The sequence below is a fragment of the Ranitomeya imitator genome, chromosome 5, assembly GCF_032444005.1.
Source record: "Ranitomeya imitator isolate aRanImi1 chromosome 5, aRanImi1.pri, whole genome shotgun sequence".
NCBI lineage: Eukaryota > Metazoa > Chordata > Amphibia > Anura > Dendrobatidae > Ranitomeya > Ranitomeya imitator.
Window position 1 is genome coordinate 333,333,658 of NC_091286.1, and position 24,777 is coordinate 333,358,434.

Here is a 24,777-nt window from a genome sequence, read left to right on the forward strand (position 1 = left end):
GTGAAAAAAGTTAGCGATACTAACAAAAAAAAAATATCACTTGTTCTGTCTTCATACACGTTGATACAGTGTGTGATCCGATATACGGCATGAACCACTTCTGTCTCCCAAATAAGCAGACTGTTCTCTGTAGTCTAACTTGTTTATTGGTAAACATGAGCGCGGTAAAACTATAAGAATACAAATGATATGGATAAGTATTGGGCCAAATAATAGCACAGCTGATACTTTGCAACTAAGAGAAAAGTATACAGGATGATGCAGCTTCTATTTATAACTACATACAGTAAGTCACAGATAATAGATTTCCTAAGTACTAGTTGCTATACAGTAAATCACATTCTGTAGAACACTAAATTACCAAACAGAAGTAACAATCTTACCGGATAAACTTAACCAGGATGGCAAGTAAGTGGGATAATTCAGCACAGCGCATGAACACGTGTGTCCCAGGAAGTACACAGGAAAGTAATGGAGTCTCTCTCTCCCAGCATACCTTGGTACAATCCCACAATGCAACACTCTAATTATTACTAAAACACAGGTTATAAATTTAACCACCACTGGGTGGTGCGATAACACAGCAAACCAAAAACACTAATGTTAGTAAAACTTTAATGCATGAAACGAGCTACACTGTCCATATTAGAATGGACAGAACATTACTAAACAATAAAAAGGAAAAAAAAATATACCAATAATATGTATATTTATGTAAAAACAAAAATAAAATATATATACTTGGTATCGGCGCTTCTGCAACATACCGACCTATAATACGCTCACACTAGTTAACCCTTTCAGTGACCACAGTGTAAAAAAAAAAAAAAAAGTGACAAAAAAATATGCTTCTTTATCATGCCACCAATCAAGAAGACAATTGTAAGTAAACTTGGTATAGCTGAAAATGTCATCTTGTCCAGCAAAAAAACATGCCGCCATGCTGCCTCATCAGTGGAAAAATTAAAAACTTATAGCTGTCAGAATATAGAGATGCTTTAACGTAATGCTGGCAGAGCCCCCCTCACTGAGAAATAAGTATTTGATCTCCTACCAACCATTAAGATTTCTGGCTCCTACAGACCAGTTAGACTCTCCTAATCAAATCATTACCTGCATTAAAGACAGATGGCTTACATAGTCCCCTTTATAAATTATTCCTGTCCACAGACTCAATCAGTCAGACTCTAACCTCTATTACATGGGCAAGAGCTTTATAAGGATGTCAGGGACAAGATCATAGACCTGCACAAAGCTGGAATGGGCTACAAAACCATAAGTAAGACTCTGGGTGAGAAGGAGACAACTGTTGGTGCAATAGTAAGAAAATGGAAGAAATGCAAAATGACTATCAATTGACACCAACCTGAGGCACCATGCAAAAGCTCACCTCTTGGGGTATCCTTGATCATGAGGAAGGTGAGAGATCAGCCTAAAACTACACTGGGGAAACTTGTTAATGATCTTAAGGCAGCTGGAACCACAGTCACCAAGAAAACCATTGGTAACACATTATGCCGTAAAGGTTTAAAATCCTGTAGTGCCCGCATGGTCCCCCTGCTCAAGAAGGCACATGTGCAGGCCTGTGTGAAGTTTGCCAATGAACACCTGGATGATTCTGTGAGTGATTGGGAGAAGGTGCTGTGGTCAGATGAGACAAAAATTAAGGTTTTTGGCATTAACTCAACTCGCTATATTTGGAGGAAGAGAAATGCTGCCTATGACCCAATTAACACCTTCCCCACTGTCAAGCATGGAGGTGGAAACCTTATGTTTTGTGGGTGTTTCTCTGTTAAGGGCACAGGACTACTTCACTGCATCAATTGGAGAATGGATGGAGTCATATACCATAAAAGCCTGAGTGACAACCTCCTTCCCTCCACCAGGACATTAAAAATGTGATGTGGCTGGGTCTTCCAGCAAGACAGTGACCCAAAACATACAGCCAAGGCAACAAAGGAGTGGCTCAAAAAGAAGCACATAAAGGTCATGGAGTGGCCTAGCCAGTCTCCAGACCTTAATCCCATAGAAAACTTATGGAGGGAGTTGAAGCTCCAAGTTGCCAAGCAACAGCCTCAAAATCTTAATGATTTAGAGATGATCTGCAAAGAGGAGTGGACCAAAATTCCTCCTGACATGTGCACAAACCTCTTCAACTGCAAAAAAAGTCTGCTGTGCTTGCCAACAAGAGTTTTGCCACCAAGTATTAAGTCTTGTTTGCCAGACGGATCAAATACTTAATTCTAACTGCAAAATGCAAATAAATGTATGTAATGTATACAATGTGATCTTCTGGATTTTATTTTTGATCCTCTACCCTTAAAATTATAGACTGTTCATGTCTTTGTCAGTGGGCAAACTTACAAAATCAGCAAGGGATCAAATACTTATTTCCCCCACTGTATTCTGTTAAAATTGTTAGGTAGTGGGACTCTAGACTCATGAAGTATAAATAATGATACCTGTGTTTTTGCTGCGTTTCTGCTGCTTTTTTCTAGACCCATTCAAGTCAATGGGTGAAAAACGCAGCAAAAACGCTGAAAGAAGTGACATGCTCTATGTCCAAAAAACGCAGCACAAAATACTCATCATACAAAAAACCAATGTGTGTGCATGAGATTTCTGAAATCTCATAGGCTTTGCTGGTACTGGAAAAAGCAGCTGAAAATTAGCATAAAAAGCAGCCAAAAATAACGCAGCAAAAAGCTCTCTGTGAACTTACCCTAAATGTCTCTCTCCCCCATAGTTTTGCCTCTGCACAAAAGCACCATACCTGGCCCTTCACCATGTTTGTAGTATCTATACCTGTGATGGCATAGTCTATCACACTGCTGCCCACATGGGAGTTTAGGGTATGTCTTCCCAATGAGTGTTTGCCTTTGTGTACTGTCTTCCAGACTTAGCCTTTTGTCAGGCCATGCAGATTGGTGGCTTGGTCAGGCTAGTTTTGGGTGATTTGTATTGGGGTTCTTTTGTTTTCCTGGGACCTCCTGGTCTAGCAAGGCTTTGTGATGGTACAAGCTGGGACTACTACGTTGTAGATGAGCCTTAAATGATATCGCTCCCTCTCTCCTCCTCTCTCCTCCGGTCTCAAATTACGTTTTATTGGCAGAACCAAAATACAATTAGTGTTGCCAAAGCAATAAAAAATAAGTGTAACAGGAGAGGGGATCGGGGTTATGGTGATGGGATGTTGGCGGACACAATTTTGGCAGTAATAGTCCTCTCAGCTTATGACATGGGGTGACATATTGAACGTCTGAATTGGGGAGAATAGAAAGAGATCATCTGCGTAGGGCAAGAACTTTACCTCTTGGTCGAGCAGAAGACTTAGACCTGAGGTGGAGAAGGATTCCAGAGCTGCAGCCAGTCCATTTAAGTAGATGTTGAATAGGGTTGGGCTCAGGCCCTGTCTGATCCCTTTCCTTATATCTCTTTCCCCTACCTCTCTGCTTTCCCTACCTCTCTCTTTTTCCTACCTCTTTTCCCTATCTCTCTCTTCCCTACCTCTCTCTCGCTTTCCCCACCCCTCTCTCTCGCTTTCCCCACCCCTCTCTCTCGCTTTCCCCACCCCTCTCTTTCCTCACACCTCTTTCCTCACACCTCTCTTTCCTCACACCTCTTTCCTCACACCTCTCTCCTCATACCTCTTTCCTCTCACCTCTCTCTTTCCTCTCACCTCTCTCCCCACCTCTCTCTTTCCCCACCTCTTTCCCCACCTCTGTCTCTTTCCCCACCTCTTTCCCCACCTTTCTCTCTCTCCTTCTTTCCCCACCTTTCTCTCTCTCTCTCTCTCTATCCTTCTTTCCCCACCTCTCTCTCTCTCCTTCTTTCCCCACCTCTCTCTCTCTCCTTCCGAACTGTAAAACGGGGTCCAAGCGAAGTCCATGTTCTGAGTTCAGCACCATGCACTAGGTGTCCGGCACGAAGCCCAAACATTACAGTTCAAGTTCGCTCATCTCTGTTCTTTATGTCTGAATTATTGACATTCTTCTGCATGGTTTCTACCTTTTTGATTGTGGATAAATATATCCTACTGCTGACGATTTGTTACTGAGGGTATTCTAAAATCTGCTTAATTTACTATTATGCAGGCTAAAACAGAAATATCTCAGATTTGATGTGTAAGCATACATTTTGAGATGAAAGCTGCTGTGCTCTTGTCATGCATTTTGCTTTCTTCAAAGAGTGAGAATGGTAAAAAGTTGAGCCTCCCCTTTCATCTTCGAAATGACTTGCTTTACCCACCAATCTTCCCTGATAGTGTTGAAGAAACTAGGGAGCACTATGTTTTCAGCACTGTCAAGTGCTCTTGGCAGATTTTCTTGCCTGGGCTGAAAAATTGCTTCTATATTGGATAACTGCATATAGAAAGTAATGTACATTTTCTACGCTTTGTGCTCAGTCACTAAATTTAGAGAACAATTTCCATTGTGAGTTTAATATACAGTGTAATTGATTACCTTCTTTTATGCCCCATTTTGTCATTATATAACGGCCCCACACATAATGGCAAATCCAGGCATCATTAAACTAAAACTTAAATATTTATCCTTCCTGAAGTCTGGGATCATTAACTAGTGGATGATGTATAATCTTTCTTATCTGCGTCCTGAGAACACATTAAATACTGCTCACACAGACTAGCTTACTTTGTAAAGTGTTGTCTTCAGAGCAGTCTCGTTTTTTTTGTAGGAAATGTCGTTCAGACATGATTTAATTTTTTATCCCAATAACATCATTAAGAGGGAAAAAAAATGTCTTTCAGATCTGGGTTCCCTGGAGCACAGCCTGTATCCATGGACAGAAACAATATCAAATTTCTCGAGCAGAAGTCATATAAAGTGAGCTGGAAAGCAGATGGCACCCGGTAAGTGGAACTGCGACATGAAATCACATCAGTGTTCAGCTAGTTGTTTTCTTTTGTTTCCTTTTTGTAGCCAGTCAAAGTGCTATTATTGCGAAGAAATTGTTCTAGTCTAATAAATCTTTTTTGCATGAATATTTTGTTGATATTTTTTAGTAAAACTATTGTAAAACATTTTTAAGCTCATTTTACAACCACCTGATGATTGAAAAAAGGATGCTTAATGTTTTTGTCCCCTGTGATCATTTGATGTTTTTTGTTTTGTCCAAAGCAAAAACAGAGAGGCAATCTATTGCCTCAATCAGACATCAGTGAATTTTCTCCTACACAAAAAAACTCCAAGTTTCATCATACTTTTTTTTTTATCCAGCTTTCATTAGTTTGGTTAATGTGTCAGTTTTTCCCATCAGTTTCATAAGGTTTTCTCGTATGAAATAAAGATGGAGGTTTCTCAAACTTCTATATCAAACAGTCCACAAAGCATGAAAAATTGACAGCACACTGATGGCATCTGAGTGTTTTTTTTTTCACAGACCCATTGGCGTGTTTGTGACGCAGATACAAATTTGGATATATCCTCTCTGCAAAAATATTTGAACATGTGCACAACCGCATAGGCTGAAATAGCTGCAAATTCTATCCATGAACAACACAGAACTTGTACATGATAAACTGACTTGTGAATTAATTGGAGGGAACTTTTTTATCTGATTCATGCTGCCTGAACCATGGGAAGCTTGAGTCAGACGCTGGCTGTGTTATTGCAGCCAGTTAGGTTTTACTTCTATTTTCAGAGAAAACATACGTTGAAAAACTGGACTGGGGCTATTTCCCGGATTAATCAAATCTTTTAGAAAATCTTTTTTTTTAATATAGAAAACTGAAATAAAAAGCTTTGAAAAACCGCAAAAGTTTGGCGCAACGTGAAGCTGTGCAAACATTTTGGGACTCTTGGCCTTTTTAACACCATTTTCCCCATCTTGGTTAAGCTGGAACAGGATCATGGTGGGGTATGGTGACCACCGCTTGTCAAGTTCATGACATCACATTTTACTTGAGTTACTGAACAGAGCAAGATTTGTCACAAGGCGCTTACAGACGTGCACACCACTTGGCACCTTGCCTGATTTATTGAGACATCTGCCTCTATATGAATCAGGCGCCTCGCACTCCACTCAACCAACAATTCATCAAGACAGTTGTGAAAAACATCTTGTATTTTGCTCTGAAGCACTGTGGCTTTACACAGATAATATTTTTGGACAAGTCTGATGGGGACTAAGTGTCTTGGCTAACTAGTTTAAGTAAGGTTCTCCGTGATTTTCTCCCTGTCATGCACCCTTACACCAACAGATTTCTCGACACGTAAATATAAAGAGAGACCCAGATGAGCTCACCGTTGTAGGTATCCACCATTGCATTGGTTTCTGAGGTCAAGCAAGACCGTCGGCCCTGGCAAGTAAATGCAATATAAAGAAAACAAGTCGGCTTCTCCGAAAAAAATCTTGGCAGCTTTTTTACTTTCATTAAAATCACAAACAGGACAGTGTTCTGGTGTTGAAGCGTTTCGACTTGAATTGTCTTAATCACAGCGATTTAAGATTGTTCAAGTTGAAACTCGTTAACACCAGAACACTGTCCTACTTGTGACCTGATGTTAATGATAAAGTTACCAAGATTTTTTTGGAGACGCCTGCTTGTTGTCATTATATTGGATAAGGAGAGAATACAGAAGTTGCCATGGACCTTCCTCATACTTGATGACCAAGACACTTTTTTCCCAATCCAGCCTTTCAAAGTATGTTTTCTCTGAAACACCACAGTGTACCAGAATAAAACATACCAGGCTGCAATAACTCAGCTAGCTTCTGATTCATTCTTCTGTGGTTCTGATAGTATGAATCAGATAACAGGCTTCCAATAATTATTTTATTTTATTTTTTTCTGGGAAATGAATAGAATGGCAAAGTGCAGAAATTGGCGAGTGTAGCATTGTGTAGCTGCATATTGCTAGGCCTTCCATGGTTTGGAAAGCTGTATGATGTCCTCGCTTTCCAGTATAGTTATTTACTTGAGTAGCGGTCACCTTTGAAATTATAGCATCTGCGTGACTGAGGGAAAAAAAAAGTAAATATGAAAATTTGACATGAGTATGCCATATGTATACAAAGGCCAATTTTCATTTAATGTGTTTGTCCCTTTGTTTTTGGATTGTAAGAAGACCCAAGCCTCCAAGCTTGAGGAAGACTTAATGGCTTCCTACTGGGTTTACTATGGTCATGGGCGCATGGATTAAAGCAGGCGTCATGGATTAAGTAGGATGAAATCCATAATTATGTAGCCACCCCCTTATTAAAGCTGTATTACTCTGTAATGAATGTGACCTTGGAGCCACTGGTGATGTTTTAATTTGTGTGTGGCCTGCAATCAGTGAGGTGGGCTCTGAGTAACAATTGTTGCAATGCGTTTGGAAGAGTGTTGTGTTTGAAGCCGTTGGCTTCTCTACTAATCAACGTGTCAGTGTCTTTCCTTCATCTTGTCATTACGTCTCTCATTAACAACGCAAGTAGCAGATGTTTGTTCTAATGAGTGGAGCTGAATGTTCAGACAGGATTAACGAGTATATAGTAAGAAGGGCGCAATCTGGAAGAAAATGAATTACGGTATATCACGAATAGATATATTAAAAATTGCCCAACTTCCATTCCAGCATTATGCTCTCTGATTATATGTTCCCTGTGATAGGACAATTTATGTACCAGTGCTTCTCACAAAATTAGAATATCATCAGGAAAGTTAATTTCAGTTCTTCAATTCCAAATGTGAAACTCATATATTATATAGTCATTACAAGCAGAGTGATCTATTTCAAGTGTTTATTTCCGTTAATGTTGATGATTATGGCTTACAGCCAATGAAAACCCAAAAGTCATTATTCAGCAGTAGATCATAAACACCTTTGCTAGTCAAGTGCTGCGATCTGCATTTCAGAAGAAAAAGGGTCATGTACCGGTAATCTAATCTGTGTCAGGTTATTGCTTTAGAATACTGTCTGAAATTTGCAGAACACTGAGTGGGGCATGTAATCCGAGTAAAAGGAGGCATGAAGGAGGAGAGAGCAGTTTGCGAGGAGAATGTCTGAGAAGTGCTGGCTCACAGGCCACTGCAATGCATGATGGAACTTGTAGTATTAGAACACAGTAAGCCGGGGACAGGAAGTGATCTATGTAAACATCAGCTGCAGCTGGCACACACCAAGTGATGCTATCTGCATGATAAAGGTATATATTGCTATACTAAGATGCATTTACTGGCGTATAATAGCAAGATTAATGAATAAAAAATGAAACCGGTTAGCGTAGTGGATAACTTCTATAGCAAAGGGAAATACACTTGTTGCTTCTAAAAAAAAAAAAAAAAACAACAAAAAAAAAAAAAACTAAAAATAAAAATGTAAGCGTTTTTATTAGTTTAATTGAAATTATCAAAGCCCTCTAGCCAAGGTAACTTACGTCCGCTTTTGTTTGTAACTGGAAAATGCAGTGTGGATAGCTGTTTATCTAGGCCAGTGTTCCCCAACTCCGGTCCTCAAGAGCCACCAACAGGTCATGTTTCAGGATTTCCTTAGTATTGAAGAGGTGATCATTGCATCACCTGGACTGGCAATAATTCTATCACTTGTGCAATACTAAGGAAATCCTGAAAACATGACCTGTTGGTGGCTCTTGAGGACCGGAGTTGGGGAACACTGCTCTAGGCACTTTCCTATGAAACCTTGTGTTCTTAAGTTGGGTGCACGCATATGATAAGGAAGCTGCTGTCTGAGTAACATTCAGCTAGTGCACCAGTGTTATGCACGATATAGAGCTGAAAGACCCCACCACTCAGAATATGATGTGTTTTATTCATGCAATGTTACCGTCTTAGATCTTAATAAGCCATAGACAGATTGTGGCTTGTATAGGAAGGACTGGGTAAAGACAAAAAGAACAGCACCTGAGGGAACGTGTTGACCGTTGCGGTGGAATATAAGCAGTGTCCTGTTTATAGATAGTACAGGAAAGACTAGGTGAAAACAACCTGTTTGTCTGAGCACGGTCTAAGATTTAAGTCTGAAACGTCACTCTTGCGTTATACACTGTGCATTGTATGAATAAAGAACATCATCTCCTCTTACTTCAGATGGACATATTCTTCCATTCCTATTATATTTATGGGGTGGGACTCTTATCACGGCACCAAGAGACCCTTGGGAGTGCCATATATCCAAATCTATACCTCATACATGAATTCCAGAAAAATAAAATGTAAAGATTGCATTGCATAAAGATGAGTTCAGGAAAATGTTAAGACCTGCAGAACTATACACACTGCGGTGAGTGTACCTGATGGCTTATAGAGTATCAAGGGCTTAGCAAACTTAAAAAAATATATATTACTAGATGGCAGCCCGATTCTAAAGAATCGGGAGTCTAGAATCCATATATACTTTATTTATTCAAATGTAAGAATAATACAATTAATAAATAATAGTAAGAAAGAACAAAAATAATAGGCAGTATATGGAGAAAACACCAAACAAAAGTTCAAAATTGGTGTGAAAATGTCACTGAACCACTTCACAACTAAATATATATAGTTTTGGTAAATGGTATTATCATTTTTTTGACGAAATTCGGCAGGAGCTTGAAGAGCAACGTCACTGGGCCCGCCTCCACGCAGTAGAAACTTGCTGTGAGGTAAAAATTCAAAAATCACACCAAAATGGCGGGCGGAGTGTGTCACAGTACGGCACGTTTCTGATTGGTCGCTCGCAGCAGGCGGCAACCAATCAGACACTGGACACTGTTGACGTCACTTATCTCCGGACATTATCTCCGGACATTATCTCCGCACATTAGCTCCGGACATTAGCTCCGGACAAAGCCACGGAAGTTGGCACAAATTGCAGGAAGTAGTATTCTAGGCAATTATATATTAGATTCTTCCTTGTTTCGTCCAGTGAGCCAACACTTTGGTGATGTTTGTACATGAGCGGCTGACATACAACTGCTCTTGACAAACAGTAGTCACGTACCGCTGGCATCATCGATAGCGAGCCCGGAAGGGAAGGAACGGGAGGAGCGCCGGAGCAATGTTGCTTCATCGAGGAAGGAAGAAATGAGTAATAGGTTCCTTTTTTTGGTTTATACATTTGCCACTTTGTTTCCATTTTTTTAAGTTGATTAATCCTTTTAATATAGAGGAATGAGTATACTAATGTGGAAAACCTTAAACTATTTTGAGAAGAATCACAACCATAATGAATTTTGTGCTGCTCGTTTCGCCTCATGATGTGTAAGTTATCAATCCTTAGCTGCGCTGAAGTGGAAGGCAAATACACGAGACTTGAAGGAGCAGCATGACCTTCTGTGAAGCAGACAAACTGCCGCATAACATCATTAGCGGTGCCGTTGCCTTGTAACAGGCCGCTCATTGCAGGAGCACATGGCAACATAAAGATGCTGCTGTCTTGTTTAATGGCTGGAATAATACTCTGATAATTCATGTCAAACTTGTTACCCAGAAATCCTGTCCTCTTTGTGTTGTGGTAAGTGCACATGTACTGAGTGTTAGTCACTTTGCTGGTACTGTAAAAGGCGGTGTTGTTTCGCGGCACAAATGCAACATGTGAACATTCCCTTAGTGTGTGTGTGTGTGTCTCCTGTACGAAAGCTTTGAAGTTGCTGCCTATGGAAGGATTTGTAAAAATCAAAACAAAAACTTGCAGATATTCTTTACTGTGGATAAAAACCGTTCAGATTACACTTTGACTTGAAAAAGTAAAAATGTGAAATGGTAATTGTGAACCCTCCTTACAAAGAAAAGCCCAAATATTTAGATTTTATTGATGCTTAGAGGATTTAACGATCTTCCAGATGAGTGATAATTGCTTGATGGCTGCACCCCCACCAGTCATGAGAACAAAGCAAAGCATGAGCAGTGTGCTGCCGAACAAAAGTAGTTGAAACGGCCCCTTTAACTCTGCAATGTGGGAGGTTAACACGTTGGAAAATGAAACCTTGGAATCACACAATGTACAGTATCTAGAGAATATACCACATACTCAACATGTCATAGTGTAACTCTACATGTTTCAACCCGTCATCCATGGCATGCCATCTGCAGTGCAGCATACACACTGGCTTGAGTATTATATTTAAATAAAATCTAGAGTATGTTTATTACAGTTAATCTAGCAAATGTCAAAGTATAGAATGTGATACGGTTCCATTAACTCTATCTTTCTCTGTTAATTTGCCTGGTTGTGTGACAGCGAGCTATATTGTTTGTAGAGCTTATTTTTCACAAGTGTTATGTTATTTTCTGATATGCTATGACCTTTTCCAAGTACTAATTTGCAAAGTTTTTGTTCTGTTCTTGGAAGAAGTATACCATCTGTTTAGCCTGATTGTTACCTTGTGCCATGATGCTTCACTAGGATAGGAACGCACTTGCTTTCATTGCATAAGGTATTGTGTGGTTTGGAAACGTAATAAAGCATCATTTCCGTATAGTTATTTCATTTACTTCTTGCTACAGGAATTTTTTTCCCCATGCTGTTCCGTAGAAAAATATCAGTGCTATTTATATGCAGTCATTTTGCATGAAATCTGTATCCACAAATTTAACTTTTTTGAGTAACTCGTTTTTAAGGGTTATTTCAAATCTTCATAATCTTCATTGATGTGTATTGTTGGAAAGTGCTCGTAAAAACAAGCAATTTTATAATTTACTATTTATTACAATCTCAGTCACTTCCCGTAATCAAAGGGAATCTGTCACCTCATTTTGGCCCTATAAACTGCATCCACTGGCATCAGGGGCTAATCTACAGCATTCTGTAATGCTGTAGATAAGCCCCCAATGTAACCTGAAAGATGAGAAAAAGAGGTTAGATTATACTCACCCAGGTGCGGTCCGGGTCTGATGGGCGTCGCAGGTCCGGGTACCGGCGCCTCCCATCTTCATATGATGTCGTCCTCTTCCTTGCTTCTGTCGTGGCTCCTGTGCAGGTGTACTAATTTGCCCTGTTGAGGGCAGAGCAAAGTACTGCAGTGCACAGGGAAAGGTCAGAGAGGCCCGGCGCCTGTGCACTGCAGTACTTTACACTGCCCTCAACAGGGCAAATCAGTACGCCTGCGCAGGAGCTGCAACAGAAGCAAGGAAGAGGATGTCATTGCATGAAGATGGGAGGCGCCGGACCCGCACCTGCGACGCCCATCGGACCCGGACCGAACCAGGACCGCCCCTGGGTGAGTACAATCTAACTTATTTTTCTTATCTTTCAGGCTACATCGGGGGCTTATCTACAGCATTACAGAATGATGTAGATAAGCCCCTGATGGCGGTGACCGCAGTTTATAGGTCCAAAATGAGGTGACAGATTCCCTTTAACCCCTTTCTGACATCGGACGTACTATCCCGTCCATGTGGGGTGGGCCCCTATGACCATGGACGGGATAGTACGTCCAGCGCGATCGGCGGCGCTCACGGGGGGAGCGCCGCCGATCGCGGCCGGGTGTCAGCTGTTTATCGCAGCTGACATCCGGCACTATGTGCCAGGAGCGGTCACGGACCGCCCCCGGCACATTAACCCCCGGCACACCGCGATCAAAGATGATCGCGATGTGCCGGCGGTACAGGGAAGCTTCCCGCAGGGAGGGGGCTCCCTGCGGGCTTCCCTGAGACCCCCGCAGCAACGCGATGTGATCGCGTTGCTGCGAGGGTCTCACCTCCCTCCCTGCTCCCTCCAGCCCCGGATCCAAGATGGCCGCGGATCCGGGTCCTGCAGGGAGGGAGGTGGCTTCACAGAGCCTGCTTAGAGCAGGCACTGTGAAGGCTGCAGCGCTGCATGTCAGATCAGTGATCTGACAGAGTGCTGTGCAAACTGTCAGATCACTGATCTGTGATGTCCCCCCCTGGGACAAAGTAAAAAAGTAAAAAAAAAAAAATTTCAAATGTGTAAAAAAAAATAAAAAAAAATATTCCAAAATAATGAAAAAAAAAAAATTATTCCCCTAAATACATTTCTTTATCTAAATAAAAAAAACAAAACAATAAAAGTACACATATTTAGTATCGCCGCGTCCGTAACGGCCCGACCTATAAAACTGGCCCACTAGTTAACCCCTTCAGTAAACACCGTAAGAAAAAAAAAAAAAAAAACGAGGCAAAAAACAACGCTTTATCAAACCGCCGAACAAAAAGTGGAATAACACGCGCTCAAAAAGACAGATATAAATAACCATGGTACCGCTGAAAACGTCATCTTGTCCCGCAAAAATCGAGCCGCCATACAGCATCATCAGCAAAAAATTAAAAAAGTTATAGTCCTGAGAATAAAGCGATGCCAAAATAATTATTTTTTCTATAAAATAGTTTTTATCGTATAAAAGCGCCAAAACATAAAAAAATGATATAAATGAGGTGTCGCTGTAATCGTACTGACCCGAAGAATAAAACTGGTTTATCAATTTTACCAAACGCGGAACGGTATAAACGCCTCCCCCAAAAGAAATTCATGAATAGCTGGTTTTTGGTCATTCTTCCTCACAAAATTCGGAATAAAAAGCGATCAAAAAATGTCACGTGCCCGAAAATGTTACCAATAAAAACGTCAACTTGTCCCGCAAAAAACAAGACCTCACATGACTCTGTGGACCAAAATATAGAAAAATTATAGCTTTCAAAATGTGGTAACGCAAAAAATATTTTTTGCAATAAAAAGCGTCTTTCAGTGTGTGACGGCTGCCAATCATAAAAATCCGCTAAAAAACCCGCTATAAAAGTAAATCAAACCCCCCTTCATCACCCCCTTAGTTAGGGAAAAATTAAAAAAATATATTTATTTCCATGTTCCCATTAGGGCTAGGGTTAGGGCTAGGGTTAGGGTTAGGGCTAGGGTTAGGGCTAGGGTTAGGGCTAGGGTTAGGGCTAGGGTTAGGGCTAGGGTTAGGGTTAGGGTTAGGGCTAGGGTTAGGGTTAGGGCTAGGGTTAGGGCTAGGGTTAGGGCTAGGGTTAGGGCTAGGGCTACAGTTTGGGTTGGGGCTAAAGTTACAGTTGGGGTTTAGATTACATTTACGGTTGGGAATAGGGTTGGGATTAGGGTTAGGGGTGTGTCAGGGTTAGAGGTGTGGTTAGGGTTACTGTTGGGATTAGGGTTAGGGATGTGTTTGGATTAGGGTTTCAGTTATAATTGGGGGGTTTCCACTGTTTAGGCACATCAGGGGCTCTCTGAACGCGACATGGCGTCCGATCTCAATTCCAGCCAATTCTGCGTTGAAAAAGTAAAACCGTGCTTCTTCCCTTCCGAGCTCTCCCGTGTGCCCAAACAGGGGTTTACCCCAACATATGGGGTATCAGCGTACTCAGGACAAATAGGACAACAACTTTTGGGGTCCAATTTCTCCTGTTACCCTTGGGAAAATACAAAACTCGGGGCTAAAACATATTTTTTGTGGGAAAAAAAATATTTTTTATTTTCACGGCTCTGCGTTATAAACTGTAGTGAAACACTTGGGGGTTCAAAGTTCTCACAACACATCTAGATTAGTTCCCTGGGGGGTCTAGTTTCCAATATGGGGTCACTTGGGGGGGGTTCTACTGTTTAGGTACATTAGGGGTTCTGCAAACACAATGTGACGTCTGCAGACCATTCCATCTAAGTCTGCATTCCAAATGGCGCTCCTTCCCTTCCGAGCTCTGCCATGCGCTCAAACGGTGGTTTCCCCCAACATACGGGGTATCCGCGTACTCAGGACAAATTGGACAACAACTTTTGGGGTCAAATTTCTCCTCTTACCCTCGGGAAAATACAAAACTGGGTGCTAATAAATAATTTTGGGGGGAAAGATTTTTTTTTTTAATTTTCACGGCTCTGCGTTACAAACTGTAGTGAAACACTTGGGGGTTCAAAGCTCTCACAACACATCTAGATGAGTTCCTTAGGGGGTCTAGTTTCCAAAATGGTGTCACTTGTGGGAGGTTTCTACTGTTTAGGTACATTAGGGGCTCTGCAAACGCAATGTGACACCTGCAGACCATTCCATCTAAGTCTGCATTCAAATGGCACTCCTTCCCTTCTGAGCCCTCCCATGTGCCCAAACAGTGGTTCCCCCCACATATGGTGTATCATCGCACTCAGGACAAATTGGGCAACAAATTTTGGGGTCCAATTTCTCCTGTTACCCTCAGGAACATACAAAACTGGGGGATAAAAAAATAATTTTTGTGGGAAAAAAATTTTGTTTTATTTTTACGGCTCTGCATTATAAACTTCTGTGAAGCACTTGGTGGGTCAAAGTGCTCACCACACCTCTAGATAAGTTCCTTAAGGGGTCTACTTTCCAAAATGGTGTCATTTGTGGGGGGTTTCAATGTTTAGGCACATCAGTGGCTCTTCAAACGCAACATGGCGTCCCATCTCAATTCCTGTCAATTTTGCTTTGAAAAGTCAAACGGCGCTCCTTCCCTTCCGAGCTCTCCCATCCGCCCAAACAGTGGTTTACCCCCACATATGGGGTATCAGCGTACTCAGGACAAATTGTACAACAACTTTTGGGGTCCAATTTCTTCTCTTACCCTTGGGAAAATAAAAAATTGGGGGCAAAAAGATAATTTTTGTGAAAATATATGATTTTTTATTTTTACGGTTCTACATTATAAACTTCTGTGAAGCACTTGGTGGGTCAAAGTGCTCACCACACCTCTAGATAAGTTCCTTAGGGGGTCTACTTTCCAAAATGGTGTCACTTGTGGGGGGGGGTTTCAATGTTTAGCCACATCAGGGGCTCTCCAAACGAAACATGGCGTCCCATCTCAATTCCAGTCAATTTTGCATTGAAAAGTCAAATGGCACTCCTTCGCTTCCGAGCTCTGCCATGCGCCCAAACAGTGGTTTACCCCCACATGTGGGGTATTGGCATACTCAGGACAAATTGTACAACAATGTTTGGGGTCCATTTTCTCCTGTTACCCTTGGTAAAATAAAACAAATTGGAGCTGAATTAAATTTTTTGTGAAAAAAAGTTAAATGTTCATTTTTATTTAAACATTCAAAAAATTCCTGTGAAGCACCAGAAGGGTTAATAAACTTCTTGAATATGGTTTTGAGCACCTTGAGGGGTGTAGTTTTTAGAATGGTTTCACACTTGGGTATTTTCTATCATATAGACCCCTCAAAATGACTTCAAATGAGATGTGGTCCCTAAAATAAAATGGTGTTGTAGAAATGAGAAATTGCTGGTCAACTTTTAACCCTTATAACTCCCTAACAAAAAAAAATTTTGGTTCCAAAATTGTGCTGATGTAAAGTAGACATGTGGGAAATGTTACTTATTAAGTATTTTGTGTGACATATCTCTGTGATTTAATTGCATAAAAATTCAAAGTTGGAAAATTGCGAAATTGTCATAATTTTCGCCAAATTTCCGTTTTTTTCACAAATAAACGCAGGAACTATCAAAGAATTTTTACCATTGTCATGAAGTACAATATGTCACGAGAAAACAGTGTCAGAATCACTGGAATCCATTGAAGCGTTCCAGAGTTATAACCTCATAAAGGGACAGTGGTCAGAATTGTAAAAATTGGCCCGGTCATTAACGTGCAAACCACCCTTGGGGGTAAAGGGGTTAAACGGTGTTTTTTTTTTTTTTTACTGTTTACAACTTGGCATCGGGGGAACCAGTCACCAATGGCCTAACGTGCAGTACTTACAAGCTCTTTGCGCTTGTAAGCGCTTCTCTGAAACAGGCTGAGATCTGCAAAGGAAATGTGAACATTGTGCAAACATAATAAGGTAGCTGCTAGCTCTGCTACATCTTAAAGGTACATACACAACAACTTTGGGGCATTACGCTGGCGCCACTGTTTCTGGAGGATGACATGAATTGTGTCATGCTCTCACTGCAATCAATGAGGAACTGGTGTTTGGCTGCAGTGCATAAATATTCCAGCAGTTCGAACATCTAATGCCAGAGTCACACTGCCGTATAATACGGACAAGTGCTATGCTATAGCGGTATTATACGTGCTAGTGTAATCGCAGCATGCTGCGATTTGCACAGTATATCGTCCGCGACTCGCCAATGAAAGTCTGTTGGTGCGAGAAAAACTCACACACCGCACTGACCGTCAGTGTGACTTGCGAGAAATACTCATCGGTGTCCTTTAGAAAAGCCGGCAATTCAGGGAGTTGTAATGTAAAATCACACTGACAGGTTAAAATAGAATAGATAAAAAAACACCTGTAACAGGTAGGGGGCACTGCATGGTCTCCCCAGTATGCACACGGAGGCGTATTGAGGCCGTGCGTGGCAATTGTGTGCATGGATGTGATGGTGAGACAGTGTCTGGAATTGTGGTTAATGGGAGGTATGTGTCACAGGGATGGATGTTCCCTGCGATGCAACCCGGAGTATCTTGTCTTTAGAGCGCGTGAGCACTAAAGATGTCATTTAGTGCACCTGGGTCTGGGTTGCGGGTAGCTATGAGAGATGGGAGGGTCTGGCTACCCACATACCTCACTCTGAGTGGGGGTGCTCACTGTATCTTTTTCCCTGCAGGTGTTTGAGGACCTGCAGTGATGTCATGATCATGTGACCAGTGCATATGATGTTACCTCACCTGTGGGTGTGGTTACAGGCTACCTAAAGGAGCGGTGTTAGCACATGGTAGTGAGTGTTTGGGAGTCTGCAAGTCTGGGCAGACTTTCATGTGTCCTGGCTGGACACTGCAGATGGGCCCTGTGTATGAGTGACCTGTGGAAGCCTGTGTTGCTTCCTGGAAAGCACATGCTAGCGTGGGAGGTCCTGGGAGTAGGACTGGATCCCTGAGCAGCGCAGTGGAACTTGGGGAAGCTACAGTCCTCGGTGGGTCTGGACTGACAGATATGCCGCAAAGGCAAGTTGGTGATCCCCGTTTGGCAGCTTCTCCAGAGGAGTGGAACTTGGGGAAGCTACAGTCCTCGGTGGGTCTGGACTGACTGAGATATGCCGCAAAGGCAAGTTGATGATCCCCGTTTGGCAGCTTCTCCAGAAGAGTGGACTGACAAGGAGTCAGCTGGTGGAGCAGGAGCTCCCGTAAGGTACCTTCATAGACTGTTGGTCCTTATTGTGTTCTATGAACTGTGTGGTAACCCACGGCAACTGGTCAGAGGAGGACCAGCGTGATTAGTTGCTGCAACCTGTGTGATATGAACTGTGTGGTAACCCACGGCAACTGGTCAGGAGGACCAGCGTGTTTAGTTACCACAGACTAAGGTTCTGAGACTTAATGTAAAGATAATGTGTTATCGAATGGACTACATGTAAGACAGTGATATGCAACTTGGCTTACGATGCGGTTTATGCTGTACAAAATAAACCGTATGGACTGTTTTGTTTGAAAAAAATCGTGCCCGAGTACGTGAATCCCGTGCCAAGCGAGTAATCCCCTACCCGTTAGTAAGAGCAATGCGGGCATTGTTCCAGGTGGCACGTACAGAGTTAATTGCTGTGGCTCGGCGTGGCCACGAAGATGGCGTCTAGCCTGTAACTCGGCGGGGTTACGAAGGTGACAAGCATCTGGCTGTGGATCGGCGGGTCCACGAAGGTGACAAGCGGCTTGCTGTGGATCGGCGGGTCCACGAAGTTTGCGGTGGAGCCGTGCAGAGCCTTGTGGAGAATAGCTGCAATTGCAGCAAGAGGTTCCGCAGCAGCCGGAGCAGCAGTGGCTGTGGTGTGTCGTCGGCAGCCGGAGGTGCCGGTTATATGTGTCTGCAGCGGGAGCTGTGGCAATATCAGCAGGAGCTGGTGAAGTGACATATAAAAAAAAAAAGAAAAAAATTTTTTTTTTTCCCAGATAGTGCAGACTCTTAAAGGGCCAGTACAGGCCCAGAGACTAAGTGGTGTACTGTGCGAACTGGGGCCTGAGTGCCGTGGGGAAGTCCACAGAGTGTACCCCAGGGAAGGGAGTGTCCCTAAAAGTGGGCGGGGACCCAAACGGGGATGGTTGCCCAAAAGGGGGTGGAGTCCCAAAAAGGGGCGGTAACCCAGATAGGGGTAGTAGCCCAAAAAGGGGTGGAATCCCAAAAGGGGGCTGTAACCCGAACAGGGGTGGTGTCAAAAAACAGAGCACTTGCCCAAAAGGGGGCGGAACCAAAAAAAGGGGAGGCGATCAGTGACGAGTCACGACTGTGTCCTTTTTGGCTGGATGGAGAGCGTGTGCGGGGGTTGTTAGACCCGGGGAGGGAAGTGTCTTTGCTGAGGACCCTTTCAGGAAGTTCTGTGTCACCTGGGACAAAGGCGAAAATAAGTGGCATAAGTGGGGACGCTAAAGGTCTTCAGGTAGCCACTCTCTACATTGTCGCAGCTGATGTTTTCACGTACCATGAGGTGGCTGTAGTCCCGAACTTGCTGTGTCCTATGGTAATAGGACAAGATTTGGAAGCACTGTGGGACTGGTGGGAAAAAGGTGAAGTGTTTGTGGAAATTATGTGTATGGGAGGTAGTAATGTTGTGAATGCACCCCTTAGTGTGGACAGACCTACGCTGGACATGCCCAAAGAAAATGGTGAACGGGCCCAACTTGGTGAGACAACATTGGCAGAAACACCTCCCAAGACTGATGGGTCAGGTATAAGGGTGACCAGAGGAAAAGGTGCGTCTGCCGAACTTACTGACCTGACGTCACCTGACATGTGCAACAATGTGACTGGTAATGATCTGGTAGATAAGCATGTGGTGGTAAAACAGAGTGGAGCTGACACCCGGTTAGAAAGCAACTGGAAGGTTCACCATTTTGGGGGGTGTGACACAGACTCCGAGGGTGACTGTGACATGAAATGGCCAGTAACAAGCGCTACAACTGAGTATGATGTACCGGTATCAGAAATACTGACACAGGGAAACGACAGGGCTCCACAGGGTGAAGACAGGATGGCAGTGACAGCCATGCCAGAAATTGTGACCTGTTTAAGTGGGGACTGTCGGTTCCAGGAAGACCAATTGGGTGGTGGTGACTTCCATTCAGATGATGACACCAGTGGAAATGAGTGCAGTAAGGCTGACTCAGGTACCGCTGGCAAGTCTTCCTCCCGTCGCCGGAGACGTAAAAAAGGCAAAGGGGCTGAACCAGTTGCACCTTGTGAAGATGTGACGGAAGAGGGTGAAGGCCCCAGAAAACCTCGTGCTGAGGACTTGAAGTGTCTGGAGTACTTTAAAGTCCCAGGGGAACGGGACGAACCTAAGGATGTCACCGCTGAGACCCAAAAGAGGGCTGACGCTGACAGTGCAACGTCTGAAGGTGCAGATGTGGAGGAGGCCACCAAAGAAGTGGTGCCGGAAGTAGATACCTCCTTAAGTGACGCCTGCTCCACCAATCCGGAGGATGGGAGAAGCGAGATAGAGCTGCTCAAAGAGTCTCTCGAACAAGAAAGAGTTCTGAGACAAGCGGTTGTGCACAGAGTGGACGAGCTGGAGAGGGAAGTCTTTGAGCTCAGACGTCACCTGTCGGCATGTCAAACCATGAATAGGACCATATTGGAAAATATGGAGGTGCTCAAAATGGCCCAAGAAAAGCATCAGCAGGAACTGCTCCAGAGAGAGAAGGAGCGTCGCTGCCTGGCAGAGGAGTTGCCAATGCCCATCTTGGCGAAGGCTCAAGCAGAAGAAAAGACGGAGGAAGAGTTCTTGCTAAAAACGGAACAAGACAGTCACCCGGTTGTGGCAGATGTCCGTGAAGATGAGACCCCGCTTTTCAAGAGCATTATAGAAGTACCCGGAGACATGCGAGAAGCGTGCGCCAGGAAGGGTGTGCATGAGGCCTTTAGAAAGGCAGTAGAGGCGTGTAGTGTGCACTGGGCGCCTGAGTCGCAGCAATTGGTCATACTGTCGACTAAGGAAGTCACAGTGAAGCGGGTGGCTGTCCTGAGGGATATGCACCTACACTGCCTCCGTACAAAACAGAGAATCATTTTGAAGAATGATGAAGCCGTTCGACGTTTGGAGCGTGAGAGGAATGCTCTTAGTCGGCTGGGCTTAGTGGAAGACACAGTCCAAGTACCCAAAGTTCTGGTGGCGAAAGTCATTGGGAAACATGGGAGAGTGATGCAGGAGATGGTGGATAAATCCAGTCTGAAGAGACTGAGGATACCGGCTGATGACGAGGTCCAGGTCATGGGTGAAGATGGGATGGTTCCTTTCCTGGTTGTCGGTTCCAGAGAGAGTCTTGGGAACATCCGCATGCTCCTGGAATATCGCATGGCATACCTAAGGGAGGTAGAGCAGCTGAGACTTGAGAGACTGCAAGTCAATAAGCAGCTGCCAGAAAGGCGAAGAAGATGGCGGTCACTTTCGACCCGAAATGTGGACAAACAAAGGGGTGGGAGTACCCAGTTGTGTGAAAGATGCAGTGTCTCCTCAGATAGCACAGGGCTGAGTGACTTAGGGGGAAGACCTGGTAGCGGACGTGTTGACAAAGAGTCAGTCCAGACAGGTCATATGGGTGCAAGGCGATTGCGACGCCAGAGTGACCATGATGCCCAAACCCGACTGAGAGGGCTCTCTCGACTAGTAGGCCAAGGTGACTTGGGTACCCGGTCTCGAGGCCCCTGGGCTAAGACAAATGTTCAACCCCACAAGTTTGAACAGAGTAGGGGGGGGGGTATGTGATGCAGTGACCCCTGTAACAGGTAGGGGGCGCTGCATGGTCTCCCCAGTATGCGCACGGAGGCGTATTGAGGCCGTGCATGGCAATTGTGTGCATGGATGTGATGGTGAGACCAGCGTGATTAGTTGCTGCAACCTGTGTGATATGAACTGTGTGGTAACCCACGGCAACTGGTCAGGAGGACCAGCGTGTTTAGTTACCACAGACTAAGGTTCTGAGACTTAATGTAAAGATAATGTGTTATCGAATGGACTACGTGTAAGACAGTGATATGCAACTTGGCTTACGATGCGGTTTATGCTGTACAAAATAAACCGTATGGACTGTTTTGTTTGAAAAAAATCGTGCCCGAGTACGTGAATCCCGTGCCAAGCGAGTAATCCCCTACCCGTTAGTAAGAGCAATCTTACAATATATATATATATATATATATATATATATATATATATATATACACTGCTCAAAAAATATGCACTTAAACAACAGATTATAACTCCAAATAAATCAAACTTCTGTGAAATCAAACTGTCCACTTAGGAAGCAACACTGTTTGACAATCAATGTCACATGCTGTTGTGCAAATGGAAAAGACAACAGATGGAAATTATTGGCAATTATCAAGACACACTCAAAAAAGAGTGGTTTTGCAGGTGGGGACCACAGACCACAGTATCTCAGTACCAATGCTTTCTGGCTGATGTTTGGTCACTTTTGAATGTTGATTGTGGTTTCACACTCGTGGTAGCATGAGATGGACTCTACAACCCACACAAGTGGCTCAGGTAGTGAAGCTCATCCAGGATGGCACATCAGTCCGAGCTGTGGCAAGAAGGTTTGCTGTGTCTGTCAGCGTAGTGTCCAGAGGCTGGAGGTGCTACCAGGAGACAGGCCAGTACACCAAGAGAAGTGGAGGGGGCCGTAGGAGGGCAACAACCCGGCAGCAGGACCGTTACCTCAGCCTTTGTGCAAGGAGGAACAGGAGGAGCACTGCCAGAGCCCTGTAAAATGACCTCCAGCAGGCCACAAATGTGCATGTGTCTGCACAAACGGTTAGAAACCGACTCCACAAGGATGGTCTGAGTGCCCGATGTCCACAGATGGGGTTTGTGCTCACAGCCCAACACCATGCAAGACGCTTGGCATTTGCCACAGAACACCAGGATTGGCAAATTCGGCACTGGCTCCCTGTGCTCTTCACAGATGAAAGCAGGTTCACACTGAGCACATGTGACAGACGTGACAGAGTCTGGACACGCCGTGGAGAGTGATCTGCCGCCTGCAACATCCTTCAGTGTGACTGGTTTGGCAGTGGGTCAGTAATGGTGTGGGGTGACATTTCTTTGGAGTGCCGCACAGCCCTCCATGTGCTCATCAGAGGTAACCTGACTGCCATTAGGTACCGAGATGAGATCCTCAGACCCCTTATGAGACCATATGCTGGTGCGGTTGGCCCTGGGTTCCACCTAATGCAGGACAATGCCAGACCTCATGTGGCTGGAGTGTGTCAGCAGTTGAAAGGATTAAAGCTATGGACTGGCCCGCCCGTTCCCCAAACCTGAATCCGATTGAACACATCTGGGACATCATGCCTCGTACCATCCACCAACGTCAAGTTGCATCACAGACAGTCCAGGAGTTGGCGGATGCTTTAGTCTAGGTCTGGGAGGAAATCCCTCAGGAGACCATTCGCCGCCTCATCAGGAGCATGCCCCGGCGTTGTAGGAAGGTCATACAAGAATAAAAAAAAGTCTGTGACCCTAAACGTTTGAACGGTAGTGTGTATATATATATGTGTGTGTATGTGTATATATATATATATATATATATATATATATTAATTGTGTGTGTGCACACATGTATATGTACATATATATTTATATTTCATAGAGAGTTGGGTAGCAGAATAGCCAATAATTCAATTGTCGGGTTCTGTAAAATTATTGCAGAAGCCGACAGGATATGACTCATGGTTTACATACAGTAAACCATTGTGTGTCAGTTAGATTTATATATGTCCCTGACTAATAATGTTAGTACTATGTATGTATTAAATTTTGGAGATGTAGGTGTTAAATTAACAAATTTATTGAGGGAAACAATTGTGTGGGCTCCCGCGCAATTTTCTATGCCAGAGAGGGAAAGCCAGTGACTGAGGGCAGATATTAATCGCCTAGAAAAGGACCATTGTTATTGCCCCCCCCCCCAGCTTAAAACATCTGCCCCCAGCCACCCCAGAAAAGGCACATCTGTAAGATGCACCAAATCTTGCACTTAGCCTCTCTTCCCATTGCCCTGTAGCGGTGGCATATGGGGTAATAAGTGGTTAATGTCACCTTGCAATTGTAAGGTGACATTAAGCCCGGTTAATAATGGAGATGTGTCAATAAGACACCTATCCATTATTAATCCAATAGTATGAAAGGGTTAAAAAATACACACAAATTAAGAATAAAGTATTTTAATGAAATAATTAAACACAGGTTTTCCATCTTTATTACACTCTCAAGCCAAACAAAGCTCTCGTTCTTTTGTAAAAAATCCACCAACAAAGCAACAATATCCCTTACCTGTCCGCTTTATAGGCAAGTTCTGTGAGTCTATGCATGCTCAGTGACGTCCGCGGAAGTCACTGAGGCTGCGCAGTGGCCCCGCCTCACCTGAGGTGAACTGTGCAGCATGGGAAAAAGTTCAGACAATTTTACACGCTAGAGAGTTCATGTCTGGTCAGGTGGGGAGGTTGCGCGGGCAGCTTTTTCATTCATTCACAGTGGTTTACAGTTGGGGCGGTAGTATTAGCACTACTCCTGGTTGTAAACTATTTAACCCCTTGAGATGGATTGCAGCATGGGACTTGACTGTACGGTGGGCAGATATGGGATATTGTTGCTTTGTTTTTTTGTTTTTTTTTTTACAGTAGAACGAGGGCTTCGCCTGGATTGAGAGTGTAATAAAGATGGAAAACCTGTGTGTTTAATTATTTCATTAAAACACTTTATTCTTAATGTGTGTTTTTTTTAACCTTTTCATACAATTGGATTAATAATGGAAAGGCGTCTTATTGACACCTCTCCATTATTAACCGGGCTTAATGTCACCTTACAATAGCAAGGTGACATTAACCCCTTATTACCACATATGCGCTTTTTCTGGGGTGGCTAGGGGCAGATGTTTTTAGCTGGGGGGGGGGGGGGGGGAAACAATAACAATGGTCCCTTTCT

The 24,777-nt window shown here is 43.6% G+C and overlaps 1 protein-coding gene across 1 annotated transcript in view; it reads left to right on the forward strand.

The window, feature by feature from the left end:
• RNGTT (RNA guanylyltransferase and 5'-phosphatase) overlaps positions 1-24,777 on the forward strand; it is a 576,238-nt gene that overhangs the window by 129,378 nt on the left and 422,083 nt on the right. Inside the window, exon 8 of the mRNA XM_069726381.1 lies at positions 4,769-4,870. Within this exon, the coding sequence (XP_069582482.1) occupies positions 4,769-4,870 (102 nt within the window). The remainder of the gene's footprint in view (positions 1-4,768; positions 4,871-24,777) is intronic.